General features: G+C 40.0%; 1 protein-coding gene across 2 annotated transcripts in view; it reads right to left on the bottom strand.

Annotated features, from left to right (window-relative positions):
• The window catches only part of SYNE2 (spectrin repeat containing, nuclear envelope 2), a 396,555-nt gene that overhangs the window by 222,966 nt on the left and 153,044 nt on the right, over positions 1-20,545 (bottom strand). For both annotated transcript variants that reach the window (XM_011961973.1, XM_011961974.1), the window contains exons 29-36: positions 20,364-20,511; positions 19,117-19,727; positions 15,156-15,335; positions 12,777-12,927; positions 5,063-5,221; positions 3,942-4,103; positions 1,615-1,716; positions 205-405 (exon numbers count right to left, since the gene is read on the bottom strand). In XM_011961973.1, coding sequence (XP_011817363.1) covers positions 205-405; positions 1,615-1,716; positions 3,942-4,103; positions 5,063-5,221; positions 12,777-12,927; positions 15,156-15,335; positions 19,117-19,727; positions 20,364-20,511 — 1,714 coding nt within the window. The remainder of the gene's footprint in view (positions 1-204; positions 406-1,614; positions 1,717-3,941; positions 4,104-5,062; positions 5,222-12,776; positions 12,928-15,155; positions 15,336-19,116; positions 19,728-20,363; positions 20,512-20,545) is intronic.

Below are 20,545 nucleotides of genomic sequence, written 5' to 3'. Positions count from 1 at the left end.
ATGGTCTCGATCTCCTGACCTCGTGATCCGCCCGTCTCGGCCTCCCAAAGTGCTGGGATTACAGGCTTGAGCCACCGCGCCCGGCCCTGAGTTTTCTTCTTCAACTTTTTTTTTTTCTATTTTTATTAACTCTAAGAGTTCAAGACAACTGCAAATAGTGTGAAAATATATCTGAACCATAGAAGACAAGCAGCTGGGTAGCACCTCTAGTTTAGTGAAGATCTCCAAGCTGTCAGAAGGAGACAGGGCTTTTAAGAGGGATTCAGTCATCCCAATCTGGGTCTTGGCTTGGTCGAGATCCTCTCTTAGCTCAGCAGTGCTGCCACTGAGTGCATGGCAGTTCGATTCTCCTGTTAAACACTTCTGTACATGTTCCATCTTGTTCAAAATAGAGGACTCCATGACCTGAAATCATGAAACATATGAAGTAGTATAATGGTCATTATTTAACTAGATTTAAGACAACTGTATTGCTAGAGAATGGGTTGAGATTACTTCATTTCAATGTGAAATGCATTCTTCTCACTGTTCTCCATTTTTCTATGTCACTGATACAATCTGAATTTTGCCTTCAAAGGATAAAGCATAACATAAAAAAACTGAGATGGATATTCTGACTTTTTTCTAAGAGACAAATTGGATCCTTCCCCTCAACACAAGTTTAATCTAGCATACCAACTAAGGTGCTATCTCATGGTGCTCATGACATAAAACATAAAGAAAAATATAAATAAAAAATTAAATAGCCAGTTTTTTATTGAGCATTTATGATCTACACAGCATTGTGGTAAGCACTTTGTGTACAAAATACAGGCTTAAGAATGTTAAGTAACTTGTCCAAGATCATAAAGCTAGTAGGTAGTACAGCCAGAACCTCACCCAGAAGGTCTTAACTCCAGCGCTCATATTCAACCACTATGCACCTAGATCTAAGAAAAACAAAAACAAATCTCTTCACACAACAGAAAATCACACTTGGGGCAATCTCTCTCTTTCTCCATCTAGCAAATAATAAACCTATGATGACTTGAGTGAAATTCTCCTTCCTATACCCAAGAAACACATAGAAAATCATCATTACTTTACATAGACACACAGGCAACATTTGCCCTCCATACCTGAGGCCTATGAAATAGGTGAGGGGAAAATAAAGGAATACGAAAATATAATATCATTCATGCTAAATATGGAATAAATATATTTAACTATACCGACTATTAGAAATTTGGTGGGACTTAACATAGGAATTGAATAAATGATCCTAATTTTATTTTAGGCTTAGAATGCATGGTTTACAAGCGTTATTTTAGAGGCTATAGGGCAAGCTTGTCCAATCCACGGCCCAACACAAATTCCTAAATTTTCTTAAAACATTATGAAATTTTTTTTGCTATTGTTAGTGTATTTCATGTGTGGCCCAAGACAATTCTTCTTCCAATATGGCCCAGAGAAGTCAAAAGACTGGACGTCCCTGTTATAGAGAATCTTTAATTGGGCCTTTTTTCCCCTCTTTTAGAGACAGGGTCTTGTTCTGTCACCCAGGCTGGAGTGCAGTGATATGATTATGGCTTACTGAAGCCTCAATAACTGAAACTTTTAAATAAAAATTCTTACCTGCAATTCAAGAGGTATTTCACTGCTTTGGAGCAAAAACTGTATTTCAGCCACTCTTCTAGAAAATTCTGAAGTTTTCTGTTCATGGACTTGTAATTCTTCCTAAAACATGTAATTTTAAAGGAGAGTGTCTTTTTACTTCACACCTTATTTTCTGATACCCATAATTACTAGTGTTTATATACAGAAACTGAGAGAGCCCTTGAATTTCCCATAATCATGCGTCTCAGTGTCCTAGAAGTTACAAATCCAAGTGCCTTCAGGGATCAGGCAAATGCTACAACCAAGTGTCTTTCTAGGTATAAGACAAGAGAAAGGCTAGGCCTGTGCCATGAGAGAATGCATAGTCTGCCTTTAGGCATTCAATGTCATGAATATATTTATAAATTGCATACAGCGTGTGTGCGCATCCGCACGCGTGCACACACGCACACACATACACGCACACACAATTTTAGCAGATTTTGGCCCACAGCTGTCAATTTACAATTCTTAACATCAGATTTTTAAACAACCTGTAATCCAAGACAAATTTAATAGAAATGATTCATTTATACTTAGAAAATCATAGTTTTACTTAATACCTATTATAATATATCCAGGAAACTCGAATCTCCAAACAGTTAAAAAACTTTTTCCAAATGTGTAAAAATAAATACATAAATTAAAAAGTGAATAAAAGTGAGAATTAGAGACAAAATAAGATTTGAGGCATTAGCATACATTCTTATGTTATGTTGAACCATATATAACTGGCAACAGTCGGCTGTTTTCTGACCTAGCAAGAGAGCAAAATTTTTTTTTTTTTGGGAGACGGAGTCTCCCTGTCATCCAGGATGGGGTACAGTGGTACCATCTCTGCTCACTGTAACCTCTGCCTCCCCAGTTCAAGCTATTCTCTTGCCTCAGCCTCTCACGTAGCAGGATTACAGGCACCCACCACCATACCCAGCTAATATTTTCGTATTTTTAGTACAGACAGGGTTTCACCATGTTGGCCAGGCTGGTCTCAAACTCCCGACCTCAAGTGATCTGCCTGCTTCAGCCTCCCAAAGTGCTGGGATTACAGGCGTGAACCACCACACCCAGCTGACAACAAATTTATATGATTCAAACAAGTAATATGTAAAAAAACAAGCAATGAGGAAGAATTCTTCCTAGAGTTGAAAGAGAAATAACTGATTCTTTCCAGATGCCACAACCTGAGATTGTTGTTTTAAAAAGCAGTTTTTCTTGAAGCTCTATAAAGATGGTGATACATAGCCATGTATTTTTTCTAATCTTTATAAGGCATTATTTAATTCAAATATGAAGAAGGCTGTCTATAATCATGGTCTAGATCAGAGGTTAACAAACTATAGCCAGAGGGCTGATAGCCTATTTTTATAAATACAGTTTTTACTAGAAACCAGCTACTTTCAAGTATTTATATTGTCTCTCGCTGTTTTCATTCATTCTCCAACAGCAGGGGTGAACAGTTGTGGCAGAGACAAATGATCCACAAGCCTAAAATATTTACTATATGGCCCTTTAAGAAAAAGTCTACTGGCGGGCCTAGTGACTCACACCTGTAATCCCAACATTTTGGGAGGCTGAGGCGGGCGGACCACGAGGTCAGGAGTTCAAGACCAGTCTGGCCAACATAGTGAAACCCCGTCTCTACTAAAAATACACAAAAAATTAGCCAGGCGTGGTGGTGTGCGCCTGTAATCCCAGCTACTCAGGAGGCTGAGGCAGGAGGATCACGTGAACCCGGGAGGCGGATGTTGCAGTGAGCTGAGATTGTGCCACTGCACTCCAGCCTGGGCGACAGAACGAGACTCTGCCTCAGAAAAAAAAGAAAAGAAAAAGTCTGCCAACCCCTGGGGTCTGTATCACTACCCGGGAGCAATTATGTATTTAGTTGGCGCTGTTGCTAGAAATTCTTCATCTTTTTCATACTACCAATCCCTTTGGCAATCTGGTGAAGCCTATAGATCCCTTGCGTAATAGCATTTTAAAAATAAAGCATAAACTAAATAATGTAGAATTACAAAGGAAAAGAATTACATGATAGTTATCAAAATATTAAAGACAATTTGTGATACATAATACTAGCACACGTTTCCCTATTATATAACAAGATCTAGCAATAGACCTACTAAATCCCATACTTTCAAAGTAGTGGTGAGGGTAATAGATTCAACAATTGAATAATGATCCAAAAATATCTGTGATTTTCTTGATAACAAAGTCACATATGAGCATCCTAATATGTTTGTTGACTATATTCATAAAAAATGTCAATTGTGTACCAAGAAAAGCATGTATTTTATTTGTTAAATTACCTTCAGCCTTTCTCTGTCCTCTTCAGTCAATTGCTGTAATTCCATTTTTTGAAGGGCCTTTTCCATCCCCTCATCAATGACATTTTTTAAGTTAAAAAGCTTGTCCCACAAAGCTAGAGCTCGACCAAGATTTTCATGGTAGTCTTCTGTCTTTTCATTTATCTACCATAATTTAAAAAGAGAAACAACATATGTAGCTGTGAAAAGTTTGAAAACCACTGTTTCAGCCACTGTTTTAAAATAAAATTTTAGTTTACTATTACTAGATAATTTGCTTTATTCATCAACAAAAATTTGCTTTAACATATCATGTAGTTCTTTCTCTTAAAAATTAAAAATAAAAAAAAAGTACCTGATTTGCTGCTTATATGCAATTGAAATCAACAGTCTTCCTAATTTTTTTTTTTTTTTTTTTTTTGAGACAGAGTCTCACTCTGTCACCCAGGCTGGAGTGCAGTGGCGCCATCTTGGCTTACTGCAACTTCCACTTCCTGGGTTCAAATGATTCTCCTGCCTCAGCCTCCTGAGTAGCTGAGATTAAAGACATGCACCACCATGCCCGACTAATACTTGTATTTTCAGTAGAGATGGGTTTCACTACGTTGGCCAGGCTGGTCTCGAACCCCTGACCTCAGGTGATCCACCCATCTCAGCCTCCCTCCCCAAAGTGCTAGGATTATAGGTGTGAGCCACCACACCTGGTCTAGTCTTCTTCGTTTCTAAACTACATTTTTTTTTTTTTGTTAAATGGTGCTTTTAAAAACCCAGATGAAAACATAATGCAGATGAGTTCTTAGTTTGTAATTAATAAAAACTAGTAATATCATTACTACTCAACCAAAATTACAATAAATATGTAGTTAAACATCAGTATACTGCATGAACAGGCAATACATTAATGAACTTATTTTTAAAAAGCCAAGTATGTATTTCTATATGTACAAGATGATGAACCCATCTGTTAGTAGTCCCAACTCTGGGGTTAAAATTAATTCCTAAGTTTTATATAATTTGAACATTTTTACAATGAGTATTTTCGAATCTTGAATTAAATAAAAATACAAAGACACAAAACAATTGGAAACAAAATTAAATTTGCAGTCAATGAAATTATCACTTACATCAAGCCATCTATCCACAATAATATTAGCCTCTTTTTCAAAAGGGGGTTCTTCAAAAGTTTTCATTTTATTTAGATAAAATTGTAGATTTTTGCAGATCTGGTTTATCTTGTCTACAACTTCTAAATGCTCATTAAATTCTTCTTTGACAATTTCAATCTGTAAAAAAGATATGAAAGTTATTTTTGATATATTGATATAGACAAACAGCTAAGAATCACAATTCTACTGTTGGATATTGAGCTTAAAAACAATATCCAACAAAGCGTAATACCTTCTTACATTGTTCTTTTTTAAAGTAGGCTTTTATTGTCCCACTTTCTCAATGAAAAGTTTTTAGCATCCCAACCATTGGTTCAATGTTAATCCTATATTCAAATTGCCTCCCACTTGGCATGATGAAATTTTTATAGTGGTCTAAAACCATATTTCTTATCCATGTGAAATAAGATTCTACCTGCCAAAAAAAGCATCTGCATTCAATGGCATTAAAAAAAAAAATGACAGTCCCTACATCTGCCTAATAAGAATCATCTTTTTAATATCAAAGAACCTAAGCACTTATCTGAATAAAATACACAGAACTCTAAGACATCTTGGATTCTAACTTTATCATAAAAGGCAAAATGCTACTTTTTCAAAAGGAAAATCTCCAATCACTGGGAAACTAAGCAACATACTTCTAAATACGAGTCAAAGAGGAAGTCTCAAGAAAAATTTTTAAATATATCAAATGGAATGAAAATAAAACATGAAAACTTGTGTAGCACAGTTAAAGTATTGCTGAGAGGGAAATTTATAGCACTAAATGCATACATTAAAAATGAGGAAAAATCTGAAATCAATCATCTAAATGACCACTTCAAGAATCTAAGAACAAAATAAACCCAAAAGAAGCAAAAGGAAGGAAATATTAAAAATTAAAACAGAAATCAATTAAGTTGAAAATACAAGAACATTAGGAAAAAAATCAATAAAATAAAGAGCTAGTTCTTTCAAAAGATCAGTAAAATTGATAAACTTCTAGAAAGACTGACAAAAGCAAAGAGAGAAGAAAGCAATACCAGTACTGGGAGTGAAACAGGGATGCCGCTACAGACGCTACAGACATCAAGCAGATAATAAGAGAATGCTACAAATAACTTTACACACACAAATTTGAAAACTTAGAGGAAATGGACAGATACTTTGAAAAACACTACTGTAACTCATCCAATATTAAATACATAATGTAAATTGCCCTATTAATATTAAAGAAATTGAATGAATAATGTAGAAACTCCCCAAAAAGAAATCTACTGGTCCAGATGGTTTCACTAGAGAATTTGATCAAACATCTAAAAGAGATTTAACAGCAATCATATACAATCTCTCCTGGAAAACTGAAGAGAAGGAAACACTCCCAATTAATTTTATGAAAGTCAGTTTTACAGTACCAAAAAAGAAACTACCATATCTCTCAAGGATATTTACACAGAAATCCTTAACAAAATATTAGCAAATATAATTCAGCAACACATATGAAAAAAGGAATTATATACCATGATCAAATAAGGTTTATTCCAGGAATGCAAGCCTAGTTTAACATCCAAACATCAATCAATGTAACCCACCATTTTAACAAGCTGATGGAAATAAATTATATAATCATGTCAGTTAATGCAGAAAAAGCACATAAAATGGAATAACCACTCTGAAAAACATTCTGACAGTTTCCTTAAAAAATAAACATGCAGGCCGGGCATTGTGGCTCATGCCTGTAATCCCAGCACTTTGGGAGGCCGAGGCGGGCGGATCATGAGGTCAGGAGATCGAGACCATCCAGGCTAACATGGTGAAACCCCGTCTCCACTAAAAAACTACAAAAAAATTAGCCGGGGTGGTGGCGGGTGCCTGTAGTACCAGCTACTTGGGAGGCTGAGGCAGGAGAATGACATGAACCCAGGAGGCGGAGCTTGCAGTGAGCCAAGACTGCACCACTGCACTCCAGCCTGGGGAACAGAGTGAGACTCCATCTCAAAAAACAAACAAACAAACAAACAAAAAACCTGCAGGCCAGACAGTGCCATTCCAGCAGTGGCTCAGGCCTGTAATCCCAGCACTTCGGGAAGCCGAGGCAGTGGGATCACCTGAGGTCGGGAGTTTGAGATCAGACTGACCAATATGGTGAAACCCCATCTCTACTAAAAATACAAAAAAATTAGCGAGGTGTAGTGGCATGCACCTGTAGTCCCAGATACTCAGGAGGCTGAGACAGGAGAATTGCTTGAATCCAGGAGGCGGAGGCTGCAGTGAACCAAGATTGTGCCATGGCATTCCAACGTGGGCAACAGAGCGAGACTCCATCAAAAAACAAACAAACAAAAACAAAAAACTCCATGCAATTAACATATGACCCAGCAAGCACACTCCTGGACCCATCCCTGAGAAACAAAAACTTATCTTTACCAAAGACTCCTTCACAAATGTCTACAGCAGCTTTATTCATAACAGTCCAAAATTGGAAAGAAGCCAGAGGGTAAATAGTTAAACTGTGACACATTCATACCATGGAATACTGCTCAGCAAGAAAGAGGAACAAACTATCAATATATGGAAGAACCTGAATGAATCTCCACAGAATAATCTATGTGAAAATAGCCAATCCCAAAGTTACATACTATATAATTTCATTTATATAGCATTTTAAAAATAGTAAAATTGTAGAAATAGAGACTATATTTGTGGTTGTCCAGGATTAGAAGGGGTGGGAGGAGGAGGGAAGTGGATGGGGCTAGAAAATGACAAGAAGAAGAATCCTTGTAGTGACAAAAATGTTCTTTATCTTGACTGTATTTATGTCAATATCCTGATTGTGATATTCTAGTTTTACAAGATTTTACCATTGGGGAAACTCAGTATAGGATACTTGGGATCTCTTTGTATTACTTTTGTATGTGAGTATACCATTATCTCAAAATAAAGGCTAATTTAAAAATTAATATTAAATAAAATCTTTAAAATGAAAAATCAGTAACTGGGGAGGTTTGTCTTCTAACTAGATGCTGATTGATACACTGGCAGAACTGAGATCAAAACCCAGGTCTTCATTCTCCTGGTTCAGAACTCTGCACTGGAACACAATAAATGTTTGTCCACAAAGATGGAAGTAGAGGCCATTATCCTAAGAGAAATAACTCAGAAAGTCAAATACTGATATATTCTCACTTATAAGTGGAAGCTAAGCAAAGGGGGCACACAGACATATGGAGTGGAATAATAGGCCTTGAGGACTATAAAAGGTGAGACAGTGGGAAAGGGGTGAGGGCTGAAAATTTACCTATTGGGTACAATGTCCACTATTTGGGTGACAGGTACACTAAAATCCCAGACTCCACCATTACACAATATACTCATGTAAGAAATTTGCACTTGAGACTGGATTAAGAAAATGTGGCACATATACACCATGGAATACTATGCAGCCATAAAAAAGGGATGAGTTCATGTTCTTTGTAGGGACATGGATGAAGCTGGAAACCATCATTCTCAGCAAACTATCACAAGGACAGAAAACCAAACACCACATGTTCTCACTCATAGGTGGGAATTGAACAATGAAATCACTTGGACACAGGAAGGGGAACATCACACACCGGGGCCTGTCATGGGGTGGGGGGAAGGGGGGAGGATAGCATTAGGAGATATACCTAATGTAAATGACAAGTTAATGGGTACAGCACACCAACATGGAACATGTATACATATGTAACAAACCTGCACGTTGTGCACATGTACCCTAGAACTTAAAGTATAATAAAATAAAATTTTAAAAATTTAAAAAAAAGAAACTTGCATTTGTACTCCCTAAATATACCAAAAAAAAAAAAGTTTATTGAAGAAAAAAATTTTTAAGCAAAAATGTTTGTTCAATTAAATAAAAAAAATTTCATTTGATATATTTCATTTAACTGAACAAACTAAATTTTTTTTGCCTGCAAAGAACTTCCTTGTTAAACTAGCACAAGCTTCCACAGGGTGATGAGAAAAGAAAGGGCAAGAGAGTGTAATTTTAGCATTGGCAGAACTATGGGTTTTGTTTTACAGCGAATGGAAGGAGTAAAATAAAGGGAACTAGGCCCACTTTGACATTTCCAAACTTTAATAGTCTCCTGACATTCCAGCCTTTTAGTCTAACATTTTGCACTTCTGTCTTTCATTAAAGAGAGTAGAACTTTGTCACCATAGCCTAGATAAACATCCAGGTTACCACAGTTTTGAAGGACAAAAGTTCTCAGTGGTATCATATTCCAGGCACTGCTGCAAAGCAGGATAAAGATCTACGCTACAGAAATGGACTGTTTGTGAAGACAGTACCTGTGTCATCACAAAATTAACTGAAAGTTATGTTAATAATTAGTACTAAAATCTGCTTTTTTTAGACAGTTTTTTAAAAACCTGACAAAAGAATTAAATATTAGTGTATTAAAACTTCCATATCTTTCATACAAAATAAAAGATTATTTCAGCAAACATACAAGTACCCATATACTAGAGGTACAATTCTCATTTTAATAAAATAAGGAAAGCCGGGACTGTTGTTTCTTTTTTTTTTTTTGAGACGGAGTCTCGCTCTGTCACCCGGGCTGGAGTACAGTGGCGCGATCCCAGCTCACTGCAAGCTCCGCCTGCTGGGTTTACGCCATTCTCCTGCCTCAGCCTCCCAAGTAGCTGGGACTACAGGCGCCCGCCACCTCGCCCGGCTAGTTTTTTGTATGTGTTTTTGTAGAGATGGGGTTTCACCGTGTTAGCCAGGATGGTTTTGATCTCCTGATCTCGTGATCCGCCTGTCTCGGCCTCCTAAAGTGCTGGGATTACAGGCTTGAGCCACCGCGCCCAGCACGGTTGTTTCTTAAAGGTAGTTATAATTATTTTATTAATCTTAAAAATACCTTTTGTAGTTGAGTAAGGAGTACAGACAAAGCACAGTTCATTAATTTTTACTTCTGCTATATACATACTTCAAATACGTCTTCAGGGCAGGCAGTTTTATGCAGTGATTGAAACAGTGAAATAACAAGTTTAATATGGTGGATTAAATGTATATGTTTGTCTCTCTTTCCTCCTCACATGCTACTTTAACAACAGAAAAGAATTTAAAATGGTACAAACCAACAAGCACACAGAGAAGAGAGGATGAGAATACTCTCAGGTGGAAGGTGAGAAGTTGGGAAGCTGCAAAGCTGAAGAATGAGTAACTGACTCACCAAAACTAAAGCTGAAACCTTGGTCTAGAAGGAGATGGGATAGTGGGGAGGGTGCAGAGAAGCCAATAAGAAGCAAGGCCATTTGTGCTACAGAATCTCAAAAGGCTAGAAATGACTTCAAGGTAATCATTAAGGCTGAAATACAGTTAGCCTCAAACAGAAAGACTGGACGACATTTTTTAAGAGAAACACATTTAGACTCTCAGGCCCTCCTTCACCTGGTTGGATGGACTCCCTCCATACCCACAGAGATTGACTTTCTGGGGAGGCTCTGGACTTGAGGCTGCCAAATATAGCTGAGGACAGAGGTGAGGTCCAGTTATGATAGCCACAGAGGAGCTAATGATGGCAGAAAGGCCAAGACCTGGGCCTGGATTCCGATTAGGGAGACTCACCCAGGAGAGGAGTTAGCTCCCTGGAGGTGACGAGAAGTTTATTAGTCAGATAAATAACTTATCTAGAAAGTATAGTTTATAGTTATAAGGTTATGGAGTTATGGGGTAGTGGGAAGAGCAGCAGACAGGCCACATGCAGCATGGGGCATCATAACTGACACTCATCAAAACAGGGCTGAGGAAGGGCGCCAGAAGTGAGGAGGATTTGCATGAACAAGAAAAGCTACAAGTCAAGAGGGACTAGATATCTAGTCAGCATACAAGGGAGGTTCTCAGGGTCTGTTGAGTAAGGCAGAAACCTTGATCCTAAAACAAGAGTACAAGGTAGGAGACTGCTATCGGGGACACAGCAGAAGGGTGGCTATGCGAACTGGGACACAAGCCCAAGAGGATCTGGTAAGGCTGAACATGCTGGAGTCTCTAAGAACCTAGGAAACCAGAGCTCTTTAAATCTACTGAATGAGGACAGGACCCTTCTAGATCCCAAGACCAGCCAAACCCAAAAGCTGCCTCCACCAGAGGGAACTAGACAGGTTACATCTAAGCAACTATGACTATCTGCTTGTGGTCTCGACAGCTTTAAGTCTGACAAGAAACCAGCTACACAGTCATATATTGTACAGCTGGTATCTACATAGGGCTGCTTTCGACTGGCCAGCTCTAAGAAACTAAGCCTGAGAAAGCAGGTCCCAGACAAGGGCCATTCCTGACATTCTGGGTGTCACTTGAGCTTCAGGGTTAATAGTTCTAGATAAGGACTAAATTGTCCTATTTAAGCTTTCACTGATGCTGCTCTTAACAACTGGAAAGTTTAATAAAATTGCTTTCCAACCTCCAAGTGTATCAAGCAAACTACATTTCACATACTTTTGACATCTTTACAGCACTTTAGCTTAGTACTTATAAAATCAATAGAAAAAGGCTAGGCATGATGACTCATGCCTGTAATCCCAGCAATTTGGGAAGCAGAGGCAGGCAGATCACCTGAGGTCAGGAGTTTGAGACCAGCCTGGCCAACAAGGCAAAACCCTGTCTCTACTAAAAATACAAAAATTAGCTGGGCGTGGTGTTGCGCACCTGTAATCCCAGCTACTTGAAAGGCTGAGGCAGGAGAATTGCAGGGAGGGGAGGGGAGAGGTGGGGAGGGGAGGAGAAGAAAGAAACTTTCTGGTGTAGAGTCACAGAGTGCAGTGTAGTATATTCTTTTCTTTCTTTTTTTTTTTTTTTTTTGAGACGGAGTCTTGCTCTGTCGCCCAGGCTGGAGTGCAGTGGCCGGATCTCAGCTCACTGCAAGCTCTGCCTCCCGGGTTTACGCCATTCTCCTGCCTCAGCCTCCCGAGTAGCTGGGACTACAGGCGCCCGCCACCTCCCCGGCTAGTTTTTTGTATTTTTTTAGTAGAGACGGGGTTTCACTGTGTTAGCCAGGATGGTCTCGATCTCCTGACCTCGTGATCCGCCCGTCTCGGCCTCCCAAAGTGCTGGGATTACAGGCTTGAGCCACCGCGCCCGGCCTGTAGTATATTCTTTTCTAACTATTCCATTCTTCTGCCACTCTGGTTGATAACCACATAAAACCATAGAAAATAATGACACCTAGTGTCCAAAAATATTACTCTTCTTAGAATATAAACACAGATGGAGGAACGTGGTAATAAGCTTGCACATCTTCACAGAAAATGAGTAAATAAAAGCTAATTTTTCCTTACTCCACTAACAACAGAGAGGATTTTCCCACCATCTTCCGTCAAGCCTGCAATGCAGGGTCAGGTTCCTTGTAAACAGAAAGTCAGTGCAAAGGCTGTTACAGCCTCACAGAAGTGGCAGCAGGCGTGAGCAGAAACACAGCCCCAACATCAAAACCCAAATAGAAGAGACCCACCATCAACTTGGTGACTGTTTCTTTTTTCCAGCCCTGGTGATAAAATGCAACACATTTTTAGATACCCGGTAAAATAGGGTCACTAGTAACTTCTTTTAAATGAAGTTTCAAAATTACTTAATCTATATCTCTTTACTACCAGGCCTGTCAGTGAGGTCTCTGTGCAGTTTTTTTCTAACGGAAGCTGGACTCACCTCTGCTATCCTTTTCTTCAGGTTCTCCTTTCCCATGTACGAAGCCTGCAGGGAGATGACACTCTCTTCTTTTTGAATCAAAGTTGTCAAGATGTTTTTAAAATTCTGATATTGTTTTAAGAGCTCCAAAACTCTTTCACATTGTTCAAGACTATAAATAGAAAAATATACAATAGCTAAATGTCCAAAAATAGCAAAACCATTCTTTCTCTTTGCAAGTATACCACATAAATGATGAATAAGGCATAAAGGACTTTTCCTCTTGATGTGGTTCTTAATATTTTTTACCAATTTAACCTAAGAATGATGGCACATCAATATATCCAGCAAATAGATGGCATAATCTCTGGATTAGCACTGTCACTAGGTGAAAATTAAAAAGTTACCAGATGTAAGGTCTAGAAAGAAACACAGGATTCATCACCCTAAGGAATCAGCATCTCAATTTCATCATTAACCAAAAGACATCTCGGAGAACAGAGCCGCTGGCAGATTATGTCAGTATCAATTCAGCAAGTCACAGGTTGTTTCTACATCTATTCTTTTTTTTTTTTTTGAGACAGAGTCTCGCTCTCTCACCCAGACTGAAGTGCAGGGGTGTGATCTTGACTCACTGCAACCTCCGCCTCCTGGATTCAAGCAATTGTCCTGCCTCAGCCTCCCGAGCAGCTGGGATTACAGGCAAATGCCACCATGCCTGGCTAATTTCTGTATTTTTAGTAGAGACGGGCTTTTATCATGTTGGCTAGGCTGGTCTTGATCTCCTGACCTCAGGTGATCCGCCTGCCTTGGCCTCCCAAAGTTCTAGGATTATATATAGGTGTGAACCACCATGCCTGGCCTTTAATATATCTATCCTGTTCATTCTGGATTTAGTCCTTTTTAAAAAGTAAGGCAGTGAGACAATGTGGCAGTTAGGACACCTGGTTTCTACTACAGCTGCGCACTGCTTAGTCTGAGACTCTGGATAAGTTACTTTAGCCTCTTTGAATCTCAATTCTTTCCTCAGTAAAGTCAGAGGGTAGACTACATCAAATACCACATACAGGGTTCATCTGGACTCCTGTACACTCAGGTTCCAGTAGGAAACAGGAGGTGTACCCCAATGGAATTCTGAAGATTACGAAAATTTTTGCAACTAGCCCCAACTCTGCGGGAAACACAGCAGTTATTGACAGGCAACATCTCCCATTCAAGTAGGCACGTGGGGTAAAGTAATGCTCCCAATTCCCAAAGATACCTGGGCCTAATCCCTGGATCTTGTGAATGTTACCTTACAGGTTACCTCACAAGGCAAAAGGGACTTTGCAGAAGTGATTAAGCTAAGGATCTTAAACTACAGAGATTATCCAGGATTGCCCGTGTGGGCCTGGTGTAATCATAAGGGTCCTTTTGGGAGGGAGGCAGGCAGAGGTGTCAAAGGAGACATGATGACAGAACAGAGGGCAGAGAGAGATTTGAAGATCCTGCACTGCTGCTTTAAAGATGGAGGAGGGGGACACAGGCCAAGGAATGTAGCAGGAGGCCTCTAGAATACGGAAAAGGCAGGGAAATGAATCTTGCCTAGTGCCTCCAGAAGGAACACAGCTTGATTTTTTTTTTTTTTTTTTTGAGACAGGGTCTCGCTCTGAAGTACAGTGGTGCTATCTTGGTTCACTGAAACCTCAATCTCCCAGGCTCAAGTGATGTTCCCACCTCAGCGTCCTGAGTAGCTGGGACTACAGGCACCTGCAAGCATGCAGGTTAATATTTTTATATTTTTTTAGAGATGGGGTTTCACCATATTGGCCAGGCTGGTCTCAAACTCCTGACCTCAAGTGATCCGGCCACCCCAGCCTCCCAAAGTGTTGGGATTACAGGCATGAGCTACCATGTCTGGCCAATTTTTTTGTTTTGTAGAGATGGGGTTTCACCATGTTGGCCAGGCTGGTCTCAAACATGTAGGCTCAAGCAATCCTCTCCAGCCTCATGAAGTGCTGGGGTTACAGGTGTGAGCCACCTCACGCAGCCTATTTTACCACTTCTGACCTCCAGAAGCATAAGGTAATAAATCCATGTTCTTTTTAAGCCACTAAGTTGGTGGTGATTTGCTTGGTGATTTACAGCAATAGGAAACCAACCCAGTTGGGATGGTAATGAGCATAAACACACCGTATTGTGTACGTGTTATGCTTCATGGAGAACCTCTTTGCTGCACTCTGGCTATAATCTATAATTCTAGGTCTTGTCCCAGACACTGGCCCTGTGAACTCCAATGGGAAATCCTTATGTTTGCCCTCCTTTGGGTCCACGGAGATGTGTTTTCAACCCAGAAGTTTGAAAAAGTTAATTGTGCTACAGACAATTTTTCAGATTCAAGAGGGAGTCTTTTTTCCTTACCATTCGGTGACCAAGGCTTTGGTGTTCTCCCACAAGAGTACTGTATTTTGGCACTGTTGGTTCACGGTTTTTTCTCTGCCGTCTTTGAAGTGTGGAAGAGAATAAGCCATTCCTTGTAAATGTTTCTTCTCTTCTTCATATTCATCTAGAACCTTATCCAGTCTGATTAATGATTTTTTCCTTGATTATGAATGAGAAAAAAGTTTGATAGCCAACTGTCAACCACTGATTCAACACAAATATGGGTAACCTGGGGAGGCACAGTAACCTTAACTTGTCCTCATGAGGTTAATGCCAAAATTACACATTCCTGTTACAGAGTTTGGGAGGCTCTTTGCATTTCCAGAATTTTTATGGTTTTTTTTTTTTTTTGGTCTTATTTTGTTTTGCTTGTCTCGCTTTGTCACCTATGCTGAGTGCAGTGGCACAATCTCAGCTCACTGCAGCCTCAACCTTCTAGGCTCAAGTGATCCTCCCACCACCTCAGTCTCCCGAATAGCTGGTACCACACGTGCACGCCACCACGCCTGGCTAATTTTTTATTTTTTGTAGAGATGGGGTCTCACTATGTTGCCCAGGCTTGTCTCAAACTCCTGGACTCAAGCAATCCTCCTGGCTCAGCTTCCCAAAGTGCTGGGATTACAGGTGTGACCTACTGTGCCTGGCTGCATTTCCAGAATATTAATTTGGTGCTTTAAATAAATATAATAAATATACAAAACCATTAGCAGTAACATGTTTCTGTGATGAACACACTTGTAAAAGGTGTATACACACATGAGAGGAAAGAGAGAGAGACAAAGCGCATATGTGTGCTTATGTAGGGGGAAGACAGCATGATATAGGAGAAGAGGAGAAGGTGAATGACCAAGAACTGCAGGATCCTAAGAAGGATGGGGTGGCCAAGGAGAAAGGAAAAGACAAGGGAAATCTTGCACTTCTCCTTTATGTACAAAAAGCTCTCCCAATCAAAAAGAAGTTATTTAAGGATAAAGTAATACTGAAGGGATTAACACCATTCACCTAAATCTAAATTGCTAAACTGCTCACAGCCTCTACTTCCTAGCCTCCAGTTGTCTCTTCAATTCACTCCCATAAGGTTTTCATTCTCTACTGCCTACTGTAACAGCTGGCCTCCACATTGCAAAATCCCTGTTCCACTCTCAATCTTCACCTCACTTCACTAATCAGCAGCATCTGACACTTGGTCATTTCCTCCTTGTTGAGATGCCTTCTTCAGGTACCCCCAGAAGTCTCCTGATTTTCCCCCTACTATACTGGCCTCTCCATTCTCAGTTTCTTCAGCTGGTTCCCCCTCATCTCCCTGATCCCTCAATACGGAGTGCCCAGAGTATGGATCCAACTTGGCCCTCTTCTCTTGTTTATCTAAACTTACACCCCTCAGAAATTTCATCCAATCTCATAGCTTTAAACAGCCTTGTAAAAACGATGAAAACTCTCAAATATATACCTCCAGCCCAGACCTCTCTCCTGATTCCTAATGCCATCTATTTTTAGGTGTCTTACTGATATTGCTGCTTGAATGTCTAGTATATCTTGAATATATCATTTCTAAAACTGAGCACGCCCAATCTTCCATTCAATACTGAAAAATTTCATCCAAGACTGATAAACTTTAGTCTTTTTCATCTCAGTTAATGGTAACTCAGTTCTTACTCACTGCTCAAGTTACCATTGACACAACGGACAAAGAGAGGCAAGAGCACCTGAATCCAGAGGAAGATTCCGATGTTTGTTGGAAGCATTCTTGACCCCAATATCTCTTTTACACCCCATGTCCATGTGTCAATAAATCATCTGTTCTCTATCTTCAAACTATATACAGAATCTCAACACTTTCTACCACATTACCACTGGTTCACGCCAGCTTCATCCCTACCAGGGATTACGACAATAGGTCAAACCAGACTTCCCATGTCTCCTCTCAACTCCTACAGTCTATTTTCAACACATCAGCCAGACACAACAGGTTATGATGAAAACCAACACATTTCCCTCTGCTTAGAACCCTGCAATGACTTCCCATGTCACTTGAAGAACAAGCCAAAGTCATCAAACAGCCTAAGAGTTCCTGCATGAGCTAAGCTACATCTCCCCCTCACTACTGCACCTTCTCACCTCCTTGCCTTTTCTCTAAAAACACAACCAACCTTCGTACCTACTGCTGTCTCTGCCTAGCAGGCTATTCCTTCAGGTTCGAGTAGCTTGCTCTTTCCTCTCATCTGATGCCAAGGCCACCTTCTCAGTGAGACCTTCCCTGATTATCCTGTTCAGTAGCAATCCCCTCCACCTTCCTTAAATAGAATTTCTTTTTCTTTCTTTCTCTCTTTCTTTCTTTTCTTTGAGAGAGGGTCTTACTGTGTCACCCAGGATGGAGGGCAGTGGTACAATCGCATGCAGTGGTGGGATTCCCTAAGAATGAAAGTTTCATTGAGCCTGAGGGTGTGGGGCATTTCAGAGGGAAAGGCACACTTGGCTACACTGAGGGCTTGGTCATCTAAAGACCCTTGAGAGACCACTGAGCCTGAGAAACTAAAGGTGGGCAGAGGAGGAGATAGAAAGTGAGACAGATTTAGAAAGGGGGGAAGAGCCCAGGCACGTAAGAGGAAGAGGCCAGGCTCACGCCTGTAATCCCAGCACTTTGGGAGGTCAAAGGGGGTGGATCACCTGAGGTCAGGAGTTCAAGACCAGTCTGGTCAACATGGTAAAACCCCGTCTCTACTAAAAATAGAAAAATTAGCCAGGCACGGTGGCGCATGCCTATAATCCCAGCTACTAGTGGGGCTGAGGTAGGAGAATCGCCTAAACCTGGGAGGCAGAGGTTGTAGTGAGCCGAAATCGTACCACTGCGCCCAGCTTGGGCAAGGCTCTGTCTCAAAAACAAACAAACAAAAAAACAAAAAAACACAACGGTGGCTCACGCCTGTAATCCCAGCACTTTAGGAGGCTGAGGCAGGTAGATCATGAGGTCAGGAGATTGAGACCATCCTGGCCAACATGGTGAAACCCTGTCTCTACTAAAATACAAAAAAAAAAAATTAGCCGGGCATGCTGGCACATACCTGTAGTCCCAGCTACTCGAGAGGCTGAGGCAGGGGAATCACTTGAACCCGGGAAGGTGCAGTCAGCCAAGATCATGCCACTGCACTCCAGCCTGGTGACAGAGCAAGACTCCATTGAAAGAAAGGAGGAGAGGGGAGGGGAGGGGAGCGGAGGGGAGCAGAGCAGAGCGGAGAGGAGAGGAGCGAAGCGAAGAGGAGAGGAGAGGGAAAGAATTCCACAAAAGCGACTCTTGCCAACATTTTAGCTTTTGGAATTTGAAGGCCCTACTCCAAATGTTGGAATTAAAATGGCAGCAGGTATACAGAAGGCTGCCAACCTCAGTCTACTGCAACTCTGCTCCATCTCCAGAATCAACACGAACTTTAGATTGCCTCTTAAATTCAGTCTCCTGCCCTTCCACTCAGTTCCCACCCTAATCCTGCCGGGAGGAGAAGGAGACCAAATAACTAAGAAAGAAGCAGGGACAAGATGTGGCACATGCATCTTCCACCACTGGTTTCATTAATATCACATGCATGGAGTCTGCCAGTCATCCGTCCTGAGGAGAACTCCACAGTAAACACACAGCAACACAGCAAGTACAAGGGAATCGGTAGTAACTCATGTACAGTACTTCATGCATATCTGACTCCACCACTCCTTTGTTCATAAGATGCACTTTAAAGAGGAAAGAAAAATTATGCCACGTTTTGTACAGGTACAATACCAACAAAAAAGAAGTCTGCCTGAAAAGTCTACAGAAAAGAATGCTGAATACTGAATACAGTGGGATGGAATAGAAGCAGAAAGGCATAGGAAGAATATCTTTCACCTAATAGAGGTGAAAATACAGAAAGGTGCTAGTCATCTTGGATGGAAATGGATGGACAATACTTACCGATGTTTCACAGCCGGAACAGTAGGATCCTTAAGACCAATTTTACTGATTTGACTCTGCACATCTTGAATATTTTTATGGAGTTCATTATTCTTGAAGATACAAGCCTCTAGTAATCTGTTTTCCTCAGTGAATTCCTCCTGTACCCCACAGCCATGTGTCTCAGGTAACTTTACTGATAAAGCATCAAGAAGGTTTTCACAGGAGGTGTCTTCACCCAATTCAGCATCTTTAAAGCTCATATCAAGCATCTTCAAACGTTTATCCAAATGTTTGGCCTTGTCTTTCATCAGATGAATTTCTCCCTCTTTATTTTTCACTGTCAAAGTATTTTCTTGTGCCACCTGTGTATCTGAGGCTGAAAGGTCTAAAAAGGGCTCAGCAGAGAGTTTAGCTGTTCTGAGAGATGTCAAAAAGTCTTCCAGAGCTTTCAGAGTATCTTCACTCCTCTGCACCTTGTGGTTCATTTCTTCAAATTGTGTTTTGTACTTCAGTATAATATTCTGCATTGCATGTAGATCAAATGGGTGTAATTCCTTTAATATAAAGTTGCCTGGCTCTTCTAAGCGGTTACATATTTCAATCTGTTTTGCAGTAGAATCTTGGATATTCTAAAATAAAGATAAGAAAAGCTAAAAAACTGAGGTGGAAAAAAGAAAGACTGTTTGTGAGAAACCAGCCCCAAACTGCATGACTAGATTTGATCTAGAAAAATGCCTTTGAGTTTAAAAAAAGGTGACAGTTTCTACCTAAGGAAACATTTTAATTACAAATGATCAGATGTCCCAGCTGATGTCTCAATCCCAAAAAGAAAACAAGCACATAAATCTATTGCTTCAAAGCAAATAATTAGTATTAAATTGTTCAGAAAACAATTTTATAATCTGAAAAATAAACAAATATTTTTATTTAAGATGGCATTTAGAATAAGAAAACAGTAGAATATGGCATTTAAGCATGAGTCTAGTATATTTAGGAATTCAGTTACTGAAGAAGGCATTCAAAAACAAGGTTTCATTTTGAATTCAAAGAAAATACCTCATTATGTACTCCACAGTACCTATCTCCAAATTTGTAAGGAATTAAAGAGTTAAGAAATAAAAAACAAGTCTAAATTACTGAAAAAAATTTGTCGCGACTTATACTCTTAATCTATGCTATGACGAATAATTAAAAATCCATAAAGATTTATAAATCTCAGAAGACTTGATTATTCTGTAAATCACTGTGAGAACTTATATACTTACCCTTAGGTGTTGATAAATGCCATCAGCATCAATGAGATGAAATCCCTGGACGGCCATTTTATGGAGAGGCAGGTTGGAGCCACAGAGAAGAAGTGATGCCTTCTCTACAGGTAACACAAGCTGCAGTGCTGTCTCTAAAGATTCCATTCTGGGTGCAAAGTAAACCAGACATGAGGGGAAAA

Source organism: Colobus angolensis, unplaced genomic scaffold (genome assembly GCF_000951035.1).
Source record: "Colobus angolensis palliatus isolate OR3802 unplaced genomic scaffold, Cang.pa_1.0 Scaffold57, whole genome shotgun sequence".
NCBI lineage: Eukaryota > Metazoa > Chordata > Mammalia > Primates > Cercopithecidae > Colobus > Colobus angolensis.
Note: the sequence above shows the minus strand (reverse complement) of the source record. Positions and strands in the feature narration are given on the sequence as shown.